Source organism: Pomacea canaliculata, linkage group LG5, assembly GCF_003073045.1.
Source record: "Pomacea canaliculata isolate SZHN2017 linkage group LG5, ASM307304v1, whole genome shotgun sequence".
Lineage (NCBI taxonomy): Eukaryota > Metazoa > Mollusca > Gastropoda > Architaenioglossa > Ampullariidae > Pomacea > Pomacea canaliculata.
This window is the reverse complement of record NC_037594.1, coordinates 13,679,558-13,698,681: the sequence shown is the minus strand read 5'-3', so window position 1 is coordinate 13,698,681 and position 19,124 is coordinate 13,679,558. Positions and strand designations below refer to the sequence as shown.

General features: G+C 37.7%; 1 protein-coding gene across 6 annotated transcripts in view; it reads left to right on the top strand.

Annotated features, from left to right (window-relative positions):
- Positions 1 to 19,124, top strand: part of LOC112563683 (partitioning defective 3 homolog) — a 41,552-nt gene that overhangs the window by 15,355 nt on the left and 7,073 nt on the right. Inside the window, exons 2-21 of one of the 6 annotated variants that reach the window (XM_025237921.1) lie at positions 1,281 to 1,385; positions 1,945 to 2,257; positions 2,905 to 3,032; positions 3,469 to 3,651; positions 3,804 to 3,871; positions 4,213 to 4,296; positions 5,043 to 5,168; positions 5,538 to 6,219; positions 6,462 to 6,602; positions 8,845 to 9,048; positions 9,459 to 10,052; positions 10,930 to 11,054; positions 11,797 to 11,939; positions 12,386 to 12,427; positions 14,415 to 14,552; positions 15,121 to 15,363; positions 16,216 to 16,381; positions 17,018 to 17,167; positions 18,106 to 18,631; positions 18,881 to 18,969. In XM_025237921.1, the coding sequence (XP_025093706.1) occupies positions 1,281 to 1,385; positions 1,945 to 2,257; positions 2,905 to 3,032; positions 3,469 to 3,651; positions 3,804 to 3,871; positions 4,213 to 4,296; positions 5,043 to 5,168; positions 5,538 to 6,219; positions 6,462 to 6,602; positions 8,845 to 9,048; positions 9,459 to 10,052; positions 10,930 to 11,054; positions 11,797 to 11,939; positions 12,386 to 12,427; positions 14,415 to 14,552; positions 15,121 to 15,363; positions 16,216 to 16,381; positions 17,018 to 17,167; positions 18,106 to 18,631; positions 18,881 to 18,969 (4,250 nt within the window). Of the gene's footprint in view, positions 1 to 1,280; positions 1,386 to 1,944; positions 2,258 to 2,904; positions 3,033 to 3,468; positions 3,652 to 3,803; positions 3,872 to 4,212; positions 4,297 to 5,042; positions 5,169 to 5,537; positions 6,220 to 6,461; positions 6,603 to 8,739; positions 9,049 to 9,458; positions 10,053 to 10,929; positions 11,055 to 11,796; positions 11,940 to 12,385; positions 12,428 to 14,414; positions 14,553 to 15,120; positions 15,364 to 16,215; positions 16,382 to 17,017; positions 17,168 to 18,105; positions 18,632 to 18,880; positions 18,970 to 19,124 lie in introns of all 6 variants that reach the window. The other 5 variants (XM_025237919.1, XM_025237924.1, XM_025237920.1 and 2 more) reach the window with 5 other exon arrangements.

Below are 19,124 nucleotides of genomic sequence, written 5' to 3'. Positions count from 1 at the left end.
CGGTATCAATGTCTTTTTCTCCTGTTCATTTCTGTGGATATGCGTGAACATTGATGTAGATGGTTTGGATACTAGGGGCGAATGTCTGGTTTCAAACCGTACAAATCATTATTCTTCATTCTCCCTGTCCCTAAGAACATGCTTGAAGGGCACAGTTGCCATTTTAGAAAATGAAGATAGATTGCAAACTTTGGAGAGAGAAAATTCAGCTCCCATCTTTTAAACTTTTTTTTTTCCTTTTTTTTTTTTAGTCGGTCTTTCGCTTTGGTAAAAACACATGCAAGCATACGCACGCATGCACGCAGACAGAAAGGCAGAGCTGTAGACACTGCAAAACGTGGGGTCAGGTGGGCGGCTCAGAACTGATTTATTAGGAACTTCTCAAACATTATTTGTGAAGTTACCGCCTCAAAAGCATGGCTGTTATTCTAGCGTTTTGTAGTCCTCTAGGACATAAATCAGACCTTAAGACCGCTGTATAAAAGCTGTCTTCCCCTAAGCGGATGGGAGCCATTTCCTTTAAAATGCATCTACCACCAGTCTATGTGGTCTTAAGTATAGTTGGCATGCACACCAGTCTATGTGTTTTAAAGTATAGTGAGCATGTACTCCAGTGTGTGTTCTACATTGAGCAAGCACACCAGTCTGTGTTCTAAAGTACAGTGGGCATGTACACCAGTCTGTACGTTCTAAAGCAAAGTGAACTTCCATCAGCTCCACCCGCGCCCTCTCCTCCCAGCCTTACCCCCCCCCCCCCTCTCCAACACCTTCCCCCCTATTTCAGTGGCAGCCTTGTACTTTTGATAAAAAGTTGGGGGTGGGGACGCCTCTTGTCAAAAGCTTCCCTCCTGTTCAGAGAGGATCTGCAGCCAGGTTCATCAGCCACCTGATGAGCAGCTCCTCCACTTTCTCCCACAGAATTAAAACCTAATGTGAGGAAATAGGACATGGCATGGCTGTGGCGCAACCTGTTTTCATTCTCTCTCCCACTACATAAACTTTTTTATTATTATTTGCTTCAATGGCCACTTCTGATTTTAGATGGAGACTTTACATTAGTAAACAGCCTTCTGTAAACATATGTCATAATCCTCCTAAGATGTTATGTCTTGTGGGGATGCTGGAAAACAATAACTAGATTGTTCAGAGTGTATTTTTCACATGTCATCATTGCAATTGTTAGTTTATAGCTAATAATAACCATGGGAGAAATATTGCTTTCATGAAACACTGAGTGCTTTTTATTTGTCACAAGCCAAAACCCTAACCCTCTCTTCCAGGCAGGAAATCATTGGGTGGACGTGCACAACCTAAAAACAATCAGTGGTGGTGGAATCTTGGACCCAGATGACCAGCTTCAGGATGTTGTTGATGATAGAGAACAGGTCAGTTATAGTGTTCATGACTAGCAAAAGTAATAAGGTAGCTAGATAAAAGTAACAGAGACCTATGCTGATTGTATGTTAAAAATAATAAATTTACTCCAGGACTTGCCTGCCATCACCAACTGTCTGATGTACATGGTTGCTTGAAATTATTTATAAGAAATAGACTGTGGTATTCAGTATACATAGTTACAGTTGACTATTGACAATTGTGCATATCAAAGTACTCTCAGTATTTTATTGAAAATGCAAGATTTTACCATACAGAACTTTTTATTACGTGCACAAAACAAAATTCTCAGACTTAAACCTCTGTTTCACATTAGTTTCTTTTTTATTAAAGTAGATAACCAAATGTATTTTTGCGAGCATTGTTGTTCATTTTTAAACACTAATGTTGAATTGGGTGTTAAAGAAACATAAAGAGGACAACAAATATTTCTAAAAAAAAAAAAAAAGAAAGGCTTCCAGGTAGTGTGTGGATGGAAAGATTTCAAGAGCTATAAGGGAGGATAATTTGACTAAACATCAGTAATGAACATCTTTCTCTCTTTTGTAGCTGATAGCAGACTTTGATGAAGAAGGTAGAATAGCTTTACTCCACAATGGCGGAGACGGGGCCAGCGCTAGTTCCACCGGCACCACCAGCCCAGACATCTTCCAGCTGGAGGAGGGAGGAAGTGGCAGTGCCAATGGGGCCATGCAGGAGAGCAGCGAGAGTGGGGCAGGGGGTTCTGAAGGGCAGGAAGGACCTGGACCCCCCTCCCCTAACCCTGCAGGTGTCACCACATCCCCAACCTTCCCTATGCTGTCCCCTCGAAAAGAAAAGGGAGCCACAGATGTCATTGTGACCAACAGGGACCTGTCAATAGGTGAGAGTTGCATACCCAGAGTGTTCTGTGCCGGAAATAGCACTTTTATGATAGTAACCTGGGTAGGAGCTATATAAAATCCAGTTTCACTTGGGTGCCAGTGTAATTTAATCTTGGTAGTGGGTTGAGGGTTCAACTCAAACATTCCAAGGTTATAGCATGGTAAGCAGATAGTGCACTTTTGATTCTCCCACTGGGTGCTCCATCATGGATAGACACATGAATTGTGTAGTGCATACTCCTACTATTAAGGAGCATGCTCTTAGCACTTAAGAACAAGACACGGACAAAATATAAGGGGCAGAAAAACAAACAACCAACATATAAATGATGAAAAGATAAATAACACAATAATTATCACAATGATGAATAAAAGACTTACAGAAAATGCAAAGTGGAATCAAGCAACAAGGACTGAGACTAACCTGATTTTGCAAAGGAAGATGAGTAGGGAAGTAGCAATAGGCAGAAAAGGGGGAAAAGGGTGTGAAACAGGACTAGCATTGTGTGGACTGTTGTTAGGATTAATGTTTACCAAAGAAGTGTGTTTTCAGTGCACATTTAAAGAACTCACTTGTGGGTAGGTGGCAGATATGGGAAAGTGTCCATCCGATATTAATTTGTTCTGTTTTGTCTGATTTTGCCAGCACCCACACTGAGGGTAAGGCGAGGGAGTGAGCCAACACTCAGCACATTGGGCGAAGATGCAATCCAGAAGCCACTCATCCCCATCAACAATGGAATTATCTCAATTCACAGACGGGAATCTGTCAGGGTGAGCAGTTTATTTGTTGCCAGGCTAAAGCAGGACACAGCATTATCATAGTGATAATTATACTAGGGAACAATTTTCTGTTGTTACAAGATAAGTGTTTGGATACTGACATGATTATCTGCATGAAAATGAAAATTTTGCAGAATGCAACAAAATATATCACAATTGATTTTAAGCAGACGTCAATCAATTTCTTATGAGTGTTACTAAAATTATTCACCTGTAGTACGATGATCCTTTAAAATGTTCACTGCACACCTGATTTTGAGCCAGCAGAAAATAAGTGTTATTGTTTTATCAGTCAAAAAGTTTATTACTGTGAGATATTTTAACAATTATCATTGTGAGCTATTTTAGCAATAAAGATATTTTTGGGATGAATGACAATTTTTTTCTGCTGTGACTAATAAGGCCAAAATTATATGTTATCGTGTAGGAAAGCGATGAACCTCGCTCCGAGTCATCAGAAGAGGAGGAGGGCTTGAGCACTTTGGAGAAAAAGAAAAGATCGTTTCTGAAAAGATTTTCACGTGATACCTTTCGCACGTCGCTCAGTAATCGCCCAGAAATGTTTGCATGGGTGGAGGCGCAAGAGAAGCAAGAAGAAAAATTCAAACAGGTGTGTGACTAGTCCTGGCTAGTTGTCACATTTGACAAAGAAAATCATAGAAACACATCAGGAACATTTCCACGGTAGTTCTTTGTCATCACTATTATCACTGTGCTTCTCTGTTCATTTTTTAATCCCATCACTTTTTTTATGCTTTTCAGATCCAAGAAAGGAAGGGTCCTGTTGGTGCTAGTATTCCAGAAAATGGGGGCAAACAGGAGAGCAAAAGGTATGTGGTGGACTACGTTTATTTTATGCACATACCCCATTAACTAAAACAAAAACTGATGTATTTGGGTAGGTTTTTTTTTTGTTTGTTTGTTTACATCTGATTAATTTAGTGTGCTGTAAATATTTTATATAAAATTAGGTGCACATTGAGTAAGACATCCTATAGGACATAACATTGGTAGTAAAGCAATTCAGCTTGCGTAAAAAATGAGAAAACAGTAGCTTTTCTTTTTTGGCTGAAGTAATGCACTGCAGAAGAAGATGCAAGGAAAGCATTTCACAGAGGACTTCTTTAAGACTTAACATGGAAGAGAAATTCATGTTGGGTTTATGTTTCAGTTCTGACTGTTTGGTCATTACCTTGAAGAATGATGGTGGTCCACTTGGAATCCATGTTGTGCCTGCATCTGACAGCAATGGAAAGTGAGTGCTTGATGTGATAATTTAAAGACAGAAGTGTTCTTTGTTTCACCTGCGTCTTTAGCAGAGACCTAAATTAAAAAATTGAGAATTTACAGTTAATGCATAATTCTCTTATTCTAAAAATTCCTGATGGAGAAGTGAATCAATTTAGGCATTTGATTTGTTCAGCCTTTTTAATCTTCCTTTTCTTCCCCCACTCTCTCTCTCTCCACCTCTGTCTTTACTTTTCATCTCTGTTTCTCCCCTTCATCGCTCTGCTCTTTCACTAATCTTTGTCTCTTTCTTTCTGTTCTTATTTATATTTCTCACCTTCTGTCTACTAGTTTGTGTGTGTGTGCACATGTGTGCCTGTCTCTGTGTGTATATGTGCACACAAACACTGACCATCTTTCTTCATAATGATCTTTGTCTTTTCTTTTCTGTTCTCTTATATCTCTCACATTCTGTCTACTCTACTCTTCTCTCTATCCTTTATGCTGTATATATGTGTGTAGTTGGGAAGATTTAGAGACTAGGGGTTAGTCTCAGGATGTCAAATGCATCAGTGAGGACAAACAACTTGTCACAGTCTGTACATTGCATACTAGTTTTGCAGTGCCTTTTCTTAAATCTGTGTAGTCTCCCTCATTGTTGGTGTAGATGTAATTTTATTTACCTGTTTCATAAATTATTTATAGAGAAAATAAGTCGATAGGATGATAAAAAAGTTTTCACTTTGCCATCCTTTTTGTTGCGTTTGACTGCAGGGACATGGGACTTAAGATTCAGAGTGTTGAGGCAGGGGGCCGTATTCACCAGGATGGACGTCTGAGTGCAGAGGACAGAATCGTGGAGATAAATGGCGCTGACTTGGCTAATGTGACGTTTACTAAGTTAGTTGCCATTCCTTGTGCACGTAGCATATCATTTTGCAATTGACTTGATGAGTAATTTCAGGAAGATGTCCGATATATACATGCATGTTCATGAACACCTTCACAGTTCTCTCCATGATTTTGATTTTTAAACAATGAAGGCACCTTGAAATACAACTTTCAATAAGTGGCTTGATGGGAAAAACATGAATTGTACATTTTTATGCAGATTTATTTTCTTTGGTGGCCAATATCATGTCTGAGTGGATCATCTTCATTGTTGTAAGATCATTCATCAGAGCATATGATGTTGTTTTGTTTGTTCTTCCTGGAAGGATGTGTATTGTATTCCTGACAACATAATTGGTTTATTTTCTGTTTTTGCAGGGCCCAAGAAATTTTTCGAAGTGCAATGAAAACAGATGAAATCTGTCTAAAAGTAGTTAAGCGGAAGGCTCCTAAACCTGCAGCACGTCAGCCACCAACAATCATGCCAAAACCTCGGCATGCACCTGCCAAACCTTCCCCTTTGACATTACCACAGAAAACTCCAGATGGTTCCACCACCCCACCTACCAGCCCAGACAAGACTAGCACACCATCTGAAAAAGATCTCTCTTCTTCAACCTCCACAAGCAATGGAGAGTCCACCCTGAAGGCATTTTACATCAGTAGCACACCAAAGAGTGGAGCAGGTACCAACGGGCATCTTTCCACGGCCAACACTTCACCCATCAGCAAAAAATCTGTGCCTCCTGTCAAACCTGGCCCTCCCCTCAGTGCATCATCACCAACCAAAAAGACTCCACCTGCTGTTCCAGTTCGTCACCCAACCACCTCGCTAACATCACAAAGTAAAGAACGACCACTGAACACTTTGACCAACACACGTAAGATTGGGAAAAAGATTAAAATTGACTTGAAAAAGGGTCCGTTAGGGCTTGGCTTCAGTGTAACGTCACGTGACAATACCACAGGTGGAGATGTCCCTATTTACATAAAGAACATTCTTCCGAAAGGAGCAGCTATTCAAGATGGTCGACTAAAGCCTGGTGATCGGCTTCTTGAGGTAAGTGATATAGGCACCAACAGTCTTTTAGCCAGAGATGTGCAAGAACTGATGCTTAGGTCCTGTTCCCAGAGAGGAAAACATGGAAAAAGTGTTTTGCTAGTTTGTTACATCCATTTTCAGAAGACTTCTCTTTCCTCCACAAAGTAATTTGAAAGCCGCCTTGAGTGAAAGATTTAGAAATAACAGTTTTCAAATTCTGTTTTTCTGAATAATTAAGCATGGATTGACATATTCTGCAGGTAAACAGTTTGTCCATGCAAGGAAAGACACAGGCAGAGGTGGTGGGAATGCTTCGAAACACACCTCAGGGAAGTTTGGTTAGTTTGCTGGTGTCTCGTCAGGAGGAAGTGGATGAGAGATTTCAAGTACCACGTGAGCTTGTGAGTATATGATGTACATTCCAGATATGCTAGAGGATTATTGTTTGTATTCTTTCAATGCCGCATTCATCCACAATCATCTGAAAGTTAAGGCCAGTATTTCAGTTTGGCACATTGTTCAATGACACTTAAGAGCTTATTACAGGCTTTTGTCTTATGTCTCCTACGTTTGTCACCTAAAAGTTGCTGATGAACTTAAAACATTTTTAAGCAATGGGAGCAGCTGCGAGTTTTGTTGGGGTAAGATAACAGTTACAACTCAGGAGATAAAAATGAACCAATGTGCTTGAAGTGCTTTGAGTTGGTTGTTGTGTGAAGTGAAAGTGTTTTATGGCAGTAAAGATAAAAACATTTCTCTTCAGTCATCATTATACTTCAAATGATGGTAAAAGAAACAATTTGCATTTAAGTACTGTTTTGTTCATTTGTTATTCATTTGTTTTTTGTTTTTTTTAAATTCAAAGGTAACACAGATTAATTTTTATCAGTTTCAGCTAGCATGTCTTTTCAAAATCGATTTATATATTTAAAAATCTCATTTTCATAAAATATTGGGTTTAGGCCAAGATTATTAATGGTTCACTTATTATTCAGAAGATGATGAATAAGGTTAAAAAAAATATTAGATGTTACATTCTTGTGGAGAATTCTCACTTCCCAGTTTTTTAATTATTATTTGAAGGGTATAGTAATAAAATCAAGTTGTTAATCAAACTGCATGACATTGCTAGGAAGAGGCAAACATGCTGTAGACTTGTTAAATATTGAAATTTTTTAATTGTTATTTTGGTTTTGTTTCTGTTAGTCTAAAATATTCTTTTGTATTAATAAATTTTCTGTTCTAAGAAAGAATTTATGTGCTTAAGTTTTAAAAATATTTAGCATAGTTTTGCTGATATTAATTTGCCATAATACCTGTGCTTATTTTAACCCACTTGGTGCAGCACAATTTTTGCAATGACAGTTTAGTTTTGTTTTTGTTTGGTTTTGGCCCCATCACTAGAAAGCTGTAAATAGAAAATATAGTTAACTAGAAAGCATTGAGCTTGGAGTCCAGATGCTGTGTTTACAGGTGTGTTTACTAGGTGCACAATGTGTTGATTGCAATGGCTAAATGGTTAATGCACAGCAGTCCTCAAAACTGCTGAATGCTTCATTCAAAGAATTCAGCTGCCATCATGTAACATGTTGTGCCCCTAGTACCTGCCTGGTTTCTTCTGAAGTGTTTCTGTCTTCCTTAGAACGAGTGGTTTCAGCATGCTGAAGTGTGCAGACTGATTTTTTAAAATACTTTTTTCCTGACTTTAATACCTCAGTATAAAGGACTTTGGAAAACATGGGGAAAAAATATCAGAGGAATGAGAGATTTATAACCAAGTGATTGATTTTAACATGATTGTTTAGCTTAAATAAAAGTAGACATTGTTTGCCATATTTTTATGGGTATAAGTAACATTTCTCATGTGTCTTGAAAACATCAGCTGGGTGAGTGATGAATAGAGACTGGTGTAAAAAAAATTAACAACTAATGGAACAACTTTTTAAATTGGAAAAGCATGCAAAGACAAACATTCAGTAAAAGTCACTTATATAATGAACCACCTGGACACTTGGACAGAATTAATATTGGCAGTGCATGTAAAGAAGAATATTTCTTTATTATGTCAGGCTGGACTTTTTATTCCTTCTTTGTTTGAGGGATACTTATTTTTTCTGCTTTTAGTTTGTGTGCACTTGATTTTTATTTTCAATCCTGCAGCTGCTGTTTTGCTTGCTAGTGGCAAATATTGAGACTGGTTTATGAGTCTGTGTCTGCCAGCTCTAATCCAATAGTTCTGTTTTACGGAAACTTCTTATTGTGTTGTTTATGCATAGCTATGTAGAGACTTGATTAAGGGAATGGTGGACATAGACTACCTGTGCTCATGTGGACATTTTTTTTATAACTTTGATATAATTTTAAAAGATAAAGCCTGTAATGCAGTGAAATATCTGTGCTAACATATGAGAGCCTTAATTAACTAAACCGGCATGGGTAACTATTAAAAGAAAACATGTTATAAATGTTGTGCCTAATTTGCTTGTGTGGTAGTTGTGTGTCTGCATGCTTTCTGGACTCCATACTCTTCGCTTTCAGAGTGAGGACACCACTGATAGCAAAAGTGACAGCAAACAGAGCAAGGAAAACGAGGGGGAGAATGATAAGAAAGCTAAGAGAGATGAAGACAGTATGCCTTTACAGCCTGCAGAGCGAGCTGGTGAGGATGGAACTTCAACTGTTGAGAAAGTCCCAGTTGAAATAGTGAGCCTGCAGATCCCTGTGAACGACTCTGGATCTGCAGGCCTTGGTGTTAGTGTGAAAGGCAAGACCATTTCTACAGAAAATGGCCCTAAGGATCTTGGAATTTTTGTCAAGGCAGTTATGCATGGAGGAGCTGCTTCTAAGGTAAAATTCCAGAAAAGAAAGTATGTGATTCTTATATACAGATATACCATCAATAAGAAAAATGAATCTTTATTATTATGAACATTTCATTAGTTTATTTTCATTAGCAGCAAAAACCTTTGCTTGACCAACCTTACATGTCTGCGTTTATAAAGTTGAATAAAAAACCTGCTACTATAGAAATTAAGTGGATGCTTTCTTTAAGGTTTCTTAACAGTATAACTTCTTATGAGAAATTTAATGGTGTAAAGTTGCCTTGATTATCATAATCACAATTTGATTAGAGTGCCTTGAGATGTCAAAGAATAAGCTAGCTTATTTGTGGTACCTAGAAGCCTTAAACTAATAAGAGTTGATTGCTGAATGATTTCACAAAGTTTGGCTTAAATATCTTTCAATCATTTGCTTAGGATGGCCGACTGATGCTGAATGATCAACTTCTTGAAGTTAATGGAATTAATCTTCAGAGACTTCCCAATGTGGCAGCTATGGAAGCATTGCGTAAAGCAATGACAGCCGAAGGCCAGTCTGGGGGCCACATTCAACTGACAGTTGCTCGAAGAATAGGCGGTCCCTTCCATTTTGTCTCTAGTGACACGTCAGCAGAACCAAGCCAGGGGGAAAAAGCCATGCGTCATTTTCGAACTTGCAGTGACCTCAGTCAGCAGTCAGAGGATTTTGACATACCGTCACATTCAAGACAGAGTAGTTCTTCAAAAACATCTGATCCGGAACTAGAAGGATTAGAAAGGACTAAACGGGTAAAACCTTTAATAGAAAGGTTCAGCAATGATAAGAAGATCATCTCTTTGCGCAATGAGTCCTATGTGAGGGCCACCAATGACAGTCTGAATGACACGTCTGCTTTCTCTGAAGCTAAGCCATCGCCTGGTTCAAGTAAAAGTTACAATGCAGGGTACAGCAATATGCCTACTGCTCCCTCATTGAACTCTAGTCCAGAGGATGAAGTCATTGTTGAGGAGGATACATATGCTCAGCCTATTGTAAGTTGATGAGTAGTGATTATATCTTGTGCATAATAAAATACACTAATCGTGAGATTTGTTTTCAAGAATGTTAAGAAATCAGAATTTTTTTTTCTTTTTTGGGAACAGCTCATTTGCCCCTGTGATTTTTGAATGAGTAAAAAGTGTTTGCACTTATATAAGTCCAGATTTAAGGAACCTACATTGGAGACCAGCACAGTGTCTTCTAGCCTTTATTATGCATTAAACTGATCGAATAATGAGTTCAATTTGTTTAACCATTACCATTTTGAAATTTTGTTTATGCATTTTCATTCAGTGGTCACTACATTGTGAAACCTGTTAAAGATACATGTTTGAAGGGGTCTCAGTGTTATTTTTCACTTTCATTGTTTACTTAATGTGCTGATTTTTAAAAACTATAATTTCACCTGATAATCTTTCTTTGCATCCTCTAAAAATTAAAAGTAAAATTGATAGAAACTTAATCACTTACAACTAGAAGAATTAGAGATGACAAAACTTCAGTCGTTTGATTGCACACAATTCAAAAGAAAATGTGTAGGAAAGAAATTTTTGTTTTCAGAACTTCTTCAAAGTGGAAACTATAAGGTAAACATGAATTAAAGAGATGTTTCATGAAACAACTGGACCACCAAGATGGCTTATGTGACGTAGCTGCTTTAGTACTTCAAACCACATTGAAAACATGCCCTTTTTTCTCGAACAACCTATAACACACCTTAGTGATACACTATTTAGTGTAGAGTAAGGCCAGATGATGAAATGCACTTTATTTATTATCATCCCAGAGTCAAGGCAGTTCTTGAGATACTGTAGTAATCTGCATACTTTAATAATGTTCTGTTGTGCACAATGTTTTCTGTTTTTGTAGAAATCACACCTGAGGCAAAGACCACACTCCACAATAGGCTTTGCTCATCTTGGAGGTAGTGGAGAAGAAGAAGGAGATGATGCAGAGGGTCTGGAACATATTCCAGCTGCTGAGGAGAGTGATTTGTGAGTTTAAACCTTCACTTGAGAAATATAATGGTAGTTTGTTCTTAACTCCAAAGGCAGCACTATTTTTAATTTCTGTGATGGTTTGAGTCGAGTGTCAAGTAGATCATTGCTTTTTTTGTTTTTTTGCCTGGTGAGGAGAAAACAAAAACTATGAAAATATTAAAAAATCGTAATCTGGGATGTAGAGCTGATGAAAGTCACATGGGCTTGGGATGAAGCAACCTTGACTCCATTCACAAAGTCAAATAGCTTATTAGGTTTAATAATGTTGAATGGGGGGAAGGGCAGCGATAATTACACCATAAATTAGTTAGCCTAAAGGTAATACTTCTCTCTGCTGGCATCAGATTGGCATCGCTGTTCCCCAACCCCTAAGAAAAACATAATAGATGTCATATTGTTAAAAATTAGGCTTCAGAAATGGCTTGGATCATTTCATTGGAAGTTCATATGTCTGTATTGCTCATGATGCAAAAGTGTCATTGATCCAGCAAGCTAAATGCTGATGTATAATGTGTATTCATTTTGCATTACAAAGATGATACAGATCTAGTAGTTAGGTCACTTCTGCTTGATTGCATTCCATTGCAGATGCCACTGTTGGCTATTTGCTTAGGTTCTCAGTGATTGAATCATTAGTGGTGGAGGTAGAAAAGGAATAGCGGGATAAGATGATGTTGCCACCTTTCATAACCACTGCTGCACTGCAGAGAATTTCACTTATTTTCATTGGTTTCAGGAGTCCCACAGACCCCACTCTTACATTCCAGCGTGAAGGATTTGGACGACAAAGCATGTCTGAAAAACGGAAAGGTCATTTGGATCCTCGAGCATCGGAAGTGTATCAAAGAGCTAAAGCATCAAAGGACCACAAAGAGAAGGGTATGTCTGTTTGTTTGACAGTACAATCTTCCAAGTAAAGATATCTTAGAGACAGCCACTCATATACTTCTTGCAGATTCTGTAAATTACATGTAAATAAGATGTTATCTAGGGCTGTAGTAATATAAATTACGTTTGTGCTGTAGTTTATTCTTTTCATTGTGCACTCTTATTAATATGCAATAAGCTCAGAAAAATTGATGAATATTTCTAGTTGTTTATGAGAATAAAAGCATACATATTAACAAATCTGAAGCTTTAGCAGATTGTTTGCTCAAATGTTAAAGGAAATGGTATTTCAGGTTAGACCCACCGGAGCTGTTTGACAGGGGGAAAAAATCAGTGAAAAAGTTCTCACTATACCTTTTTTAAAAAATCAATAACTGTATCTAGTATGTAAGTCCCATTATAAGATTGTGTGACCCCAAAGGTTGTGTTGTTTTCAGCTCCTTTCCCATGCCGGCGTGTTAGATCCTTTCATGTGACAGGTATAGTGTTGCATCATTGCTCGCCACAACACATCTCCAGTTCTCTGTTTATGTTCATGTCACACAGCTCTAGCCCTTTTTGATGTTGTTTGACAAGCAGTTTAGGCTCGAATTCTTTGCAGTTCTTTAGATTCAGACAGAAGTGGTTTCTAATTGTCACGTAAACAAATTTCATTTGAGATAATTTTTGTGGCACCCTTTCATTTCAGTTTTCATTTAATTGTTTTTGTGACTAATACAGCACTTTTATTTTAATTTGTCTAACATACTGTCTATAATGACATTTTTGGCATGCAGCTGTGTTTTTACACAATTTGTTTTTACTTATACTCTGACAGCTCCTAATAAGTTTTTGTTTTGTTAGCTTTCTTAAAACCACTTTAGTTTCTTGGTATAAACCTAGCTGAAATTTAAGTAAGATCCCGACAAAGCAATAATTGACATTCTCATCAAATAAATCAGAGAAAATAAATGTCTCGGCTAAAAGATGAGGCAACACATGAAAATTGTAGAATGTGAAATAGACAAATTCATGTTTCCTTGGAATTACTAGGCATAAAATTCATTTGGATCCTTTCAGCCTTCAAACTTAATATCACTACATCAAATTCTATACTTTGTTGGTTACTGGTGTGTATTCATCTACCCACGGATTTGGTATTGTTAATAAGTCTGTTGTGATTTTAGAGTGAGGGGCTATCCTATACCTCACTGAAAGCATAGCCAATATAATCACTAAATATTCTGTTTACAGTAGCACTTCATTCCTTTACCCATATCCCTTTAGATTATTCTTTGTATACCAGGCTATGGTGTATTTGTATAATTTGCATAAAAATATGATCAGAGGGAAATGTATTCTGGATGTTTTATACCATCACTGTATCCTTATATCACTTGCCTATCCAAGCTTGAAATAAATGGTCCTGTCATAGAAGTTTCTGCCATGAGTGCATTTACCCAGCCAACCTCGCTTTCTCTCTCTTTCTCTTTTTCTCTTTCTTGTTCTCTTTCTCTCACACACTGTCAGTAATTTTAGCAACAAATTTTGGCTTGTGGAAAAGTATCTGCCAGCAATTTCATTGATAGTTTCACATGAAGATCAATATGTGAGGTTATTGCAAAAATCATATCTTTTTTGCAAGCAGCATAACAAATAAGCATGAAAATAATACTGTATGACCAATAGCTTTCATTAGACATTGAAAATGTATTACAATGTATTATGACATTGGAGTGGACCATTCAGTGTATTAGGGTCTGTTCCTGTCCTGTCAGTGTGAATACAAAACTGTCAGTATGGTTGACCAAACTGCACAGATATGAAATGCCTGCGTTGCTTGTGATAAAGGCCAAGTTTTTACAGACTTGCAGAATTGAATCATTTTTGAATGCTGGTCTGTAACTATAGCTTCAGATTTATGTTACTTATCGATTTCATCAAATATATAGTGTGAACTCAACTATATGGTTTTTGCACATGTGTGTCTGCAAGTATTTTATTCATGCATTTATGAGCATGGGTAATCTTGCATATTTAAGTACAAATATACACGTTCATGCATGAATGCACACATGCTAGATTTTTTTGGTTTGTTTTGCTAACTCAATAACTCACCTGCTGACCAGAATATCTAGTCATATTTTCAACCATTAAAGTCATTATTACTCTCAAACTAAAAGATCTGTTCTGTACTGCCAGGCATGTAGACTAGTTTAATTCTCTTTTTTAATGTGCCAGTATTGTGTGTATGTGAGCGTGTGTGTTTTGTGCATGTATGCCTGTGCATATGTTCATGTATGTGAGAATATTTTAATGCTATTTGATTTTATACTTTAAAAATATCTTCAGCTATGTACCTTCACCTCTCATTCACAAAAGAAGGCAGTGCACTGTAGACTGAATGTATTTCATTCAAGTAACATGGTAGCTATTCTTCATGCTAGTCTTTGACACCTCCTATGGTGACCTGCAAATTGTTCACAGGCATGGAGAGCACCTCTCATGATGAGACTGATGGTAATACAGGACCAGTGACTCGAAGTGGATCTATGGAGGCTCTTCCAACCAGCTCTGTGCAATCCTCCTCTACTAACCCAAGCATGCTGCATGACTCTAAAATTAGTAGGTTACATAGCAATTTCATTGCCTTGCATGTAGCACGTTTTAATCTTGTGAAGTTCTTATTGTACTTACTGTATTTACTGTGGTACTTTATTGAGTGAAGTGGGAGGGAGGTGTCAATTATTCTTGAGTTGCCTTCTTGTTTGCATGATTAATATTGTGCTGTATTGTAAAATACTGTGTGCAAGAAATGTTATCATCAACATGGTGTTTTAATATATAAATAAATTAGCATTTTGTTCCAACTTTAATCATTATCATCGTTATTGTGTTTTAATATATGTCAACATTTTGTCCCAACATTGATCTTTATCATCAACATTGTGTTATAAGATATATATATCTCAGCATTTTGTTCCAGCATTGATCTCTGTATTAGTCCTTGTCCTAGGTTTTTTATACAAATGTCATGACTGGAAAATCATTTTGCATGCATTATATCTTTAAAAATAAAAGCAAGGAAATCCTTTCTCCCTATATGGAAGACATGTAGTAAATGCTGTCTTGCCATATTTAAGCCTTGCATCAACATGAAAATGTGACATCTCTTTTTCTGTACGTACCCTAGGCATGTACAGGCCTCCAGATGCCATAATGCATGAAAGACCACACACCAATTTGAAAAGGTCATCATCACTGGAAGATCTCACAACAGAATCTGACCAGTTTACTGATGTCATTTCTGAAGAGCCAGAAGAAATGCCTGCTTGGCGGCTGGGAAGGATGGGTCGTGTCCGCACCTGCAATGAGAGTTTTCGAGCAGCCGTGGATCGATCCTATGACCCTATTGAGCCAGTAGTGATGGATACGTGTAAGATGCTGTAAATTCAAAGCAGTTACATCATTTTCCAATGACTATCCATCATGGATACTGCCTGCAAATACTTTAAACACCCAGTGGAGTGATAGTTGCTAGGCAAACATTTTCTAGCTTCAGTTGCATGAGACCTAACCCTGGTCTGTTCTCATTCCATGCACTATCAATCAACTGTTCGAGATTTTCCTGCCTAAAAACACCTTGATGAAGGTTTTTGGGCTCGTCTCTAAATTTGGCCCTGTAGACATGAAAGTATTTTCCCAGGAGCTTCAAATTTGGGCAGTTTGCTGTGCCCGCTTTGAGAAGACATGGGTTTTTACCAGTTTTAAAGCATCCTGGAAGGAAACAAGGAATTGAGGGGGGAAAAGGGACAAATGCATCTATTCTCACTTCCAATCCTTGTCATCTTTCATCAGTTTTTATTATGTATATTTTGTTGGATATAAATAGACTCTGCTTATGTGCATGAACTGTTATTTTTGCGTGACATGTTGTTATATTGCTGTGGCTTACCTCAGTTTATTATTGCGTTACGTCAATATTGTCCATTATGAATGAGGCTGAGATATAACTTCTACACATATTTTTCCAGGGATAATCACAATCTTTTCACATTATTATGGCCTAAATTTTCAAAATTCATCATTTTCCTGATATTTTTAGTCATATTTGAATTCTTCTTTCACAATGATCCCAGATACTTAAGTTTATTGGTCTTGCTGCATTCTCTCATGCCATCTTGATCAACATTTAAAAAAAATAGCATAAATCTGTCGGGGCACAATTAAAAAGTTTAACAACTTGTTATGCATCTATTATGTTTTCATTATTTTGACTTACTTTCAGTGGAGGAGGAGAGCGTGGAGAGCGGCTCATTTAGCGTAGGTCACAGGTCATCTGGTCGATCATCGCTGAGTAGTGACAACACTGGTGAAGATTATAACAGCCTGAAACACAAGAAGAAAGGAAAGGAAAAAAAGAGTGGAGGAGGACTTCTTAAAGGGTTTCTAAGGTAATGCTCTCATCCTTTCTCTTTCTATGTCCCTTAACTGCAATGTCATTGAGGGAACATGCAGCAATGGTGAAGGCATACCACTGGGATGCTTTTATCCCCTGACACCCATGCAGATTTGATTTAATAACTGTGAACACTATAAAATCTTGATGAGAATGAAAAATGAAGTGAGGTTCTAAAATATCAATCAGTTTTTGTGCCTTAGAAATATTTGTTTTCGTTGTCCTCAGAAGTGTATGTGTGTGTGAGAGAGATGCAGTGACAGAGAAGGGGATTGGGTGGGGGTCTGGGGTTGATGCATTAGTAGAAAAAGTCCAAGGAGATCATAGTTCTAGCATTTTTTGGCTGCTTTCTGTAAGAGACTAGCTGCAAGTCTTCCTCATAATTGTATCCCTAATTACAGAATACCAACTGTGTATTCTGAAAAGGGAACAATTTGAATGCTTACAGAAAATGGGATTTAAATGAATTATAGGCTATATAACTATGTCAATAACCATGTCAAAACACTCAAACCAAGAGTCTCCACAGCAAGTAATGTTTAAGTAAGCTTTTTATTTATATGATATATTGGTCCAAAAACCATTTGTGCCTAACCAAAAACAAAGAAAAAAGATTATGTTTGAATCTCAGGCTTGGCAAGGGTCGCAAATCAGCTGAAGACATGGCCCTCAACCAAGAACGGTCACGTTCACGATCGGAAGAAAGACCATCTCATCTGACTGTGATCAGAGATTCGGAGGGGGCGGACTTGCAAAAGTTAAATCAGGACCTAGAGGAGAGGTAGGCTGATCTGTATGCAAAACTGCAAACAAATAGTAGCTTTCAACCAGGTCAGTTTTTTTTTTTTAAATGGTAACGATTCTGTGATGTCCAATAAGACAATGGTTCTCAAAATGTGGTCACAACTTGTGGGCTGCACGCATAAGTCAGGTTGTCCGTGGCTGACAGTCATCGTATGTCAGAAAAGTGATGTTTAAATCGCTAGATATGCTAATTAGTCCAGTATTGATTTCACATGAGTTTTAATTTTATCAATGTCCAACTGCTTGCTTGCATAAAATGCTCGCTTACCAACAAAGTCTTTATGTCGCAGCACGAGCATTGTGTCATTTAACTGCGTCATCCATTACCCTTAGTGCATTTCCTTATTTTTAATTTTTATGTGTACTTTGCGAAGTATGTAATTTTATGTAAGCTGATTACTATACTACTGTCACAAAAGTACATTTAGTTTTGAATTTTAATGAAACAAATGCAGCAATTTAAATTTTAAATTCATGGTAAAGAGTGATTTTAGGCTATGGTGGTATGCCATATTTTTTACTTCAGTAAAGTGGTCCGTGGTCCAAAATACTTTGAAAACTACTGCAAAATGAGACAGGATTTTTGTTAAAAGGAAAATTGTTGGAAATAGATTATAAAGCATCACAGAAATATATTCCGGTGGTCTTTTATGACAGGGATGAGAGATATATGTTAATGCATTTTTTCTTTAATCACACCTGGATTTGTCAAGAAAACAGGAAGTGACAAAAGGGCAGTATTTCTGAAAATAGCATCGCCTGCACGAGATGAATTTGAAAAGTGTTCTCTTCTACACTCAGATGAAGTTAGTTCCTAAAGATAATGGCTGAAAACTGCAGTGGGTTAACTTTGTTCAGAGATTTGTGAATGGTTTCTTGACAGAACTTGGTCATTTGGTGTCAATTGCATTGCAGCCGAATTCAGGAGCAGTATCGTCGCATACAGGAGCAACAGAAAAGGCAGCTTCAGCAACAAAAACAAATCCAACAGCAACTGCAGCAGCAACAACAACAATTGCAACAACAGCAACAACAGCTTCAGCAACAACAACAACTTCAGCAGCAGCAAATGCAACAGCAGCACCAACAACAACGAATAGCCTCCTCTTCCTCCTCTCTTCCCTCAGACACATCATCTCTTGTGTTCTTAAGTGACGGAGGACGATCTGAGAGTCCTTTCAGACCATACCACCAGCAAAACATTAGGGGCCAGTATCCCGTAGTTGTGGGACGCACAGATTCTGGAGGCAAAGTGAGTCAGAGAGGGGGAGGTAATAGCATAGGGGAGGGATCCTTGATGAATCAGGCACTGACAAGAGCAGAACGTATTCAACAGTTGCGTATGGCTCACCAGAAGCAGCATCGCTCTCGACATGGCCTGTACCCAATGGATCAGCAAGAAGAGCTGTATGAACAGCAAATCATGGAGGAAGAGAGGCGGGTATGTCATGAGCAATAATTAAAATGTTCTTGAATGCTTTAGATTGTGTGCGTTTGTGGTAAGTAGCTTCTAGCAAGGTTCTAGTACAATGTTAGAATTATTAGCAGTAATACATATTTTGAGCATTTGAATATTTTGTAGTTTACCTTGTAAATTTTCCAGTATAATAGCAACATTTAACATCAGTAATGTACTCTTCACAACACTTTGTTTCCCTTGTCTGACTCATTAAGATTAATTGCTTTGCAGCGCATCATGTCAGCAGAGGGTGGAAGGGAACCACGAACTTTGTGGCAAGTTCAAGCAGAAATCAGCCATTACCCACAACAATTCAGCAGGTACAAGTATTGTTGAAAGGATTTGTTATCTAGATATATATACAAAACTTACAAGTTGTTTTCATAACTGTTGACAGCTGTGGTGCTTCCAAAATTACATTGTTATGAAATGCTTTTGAGTATCAAAGTCTGGGTTACAGAAAAAGAGAACACAT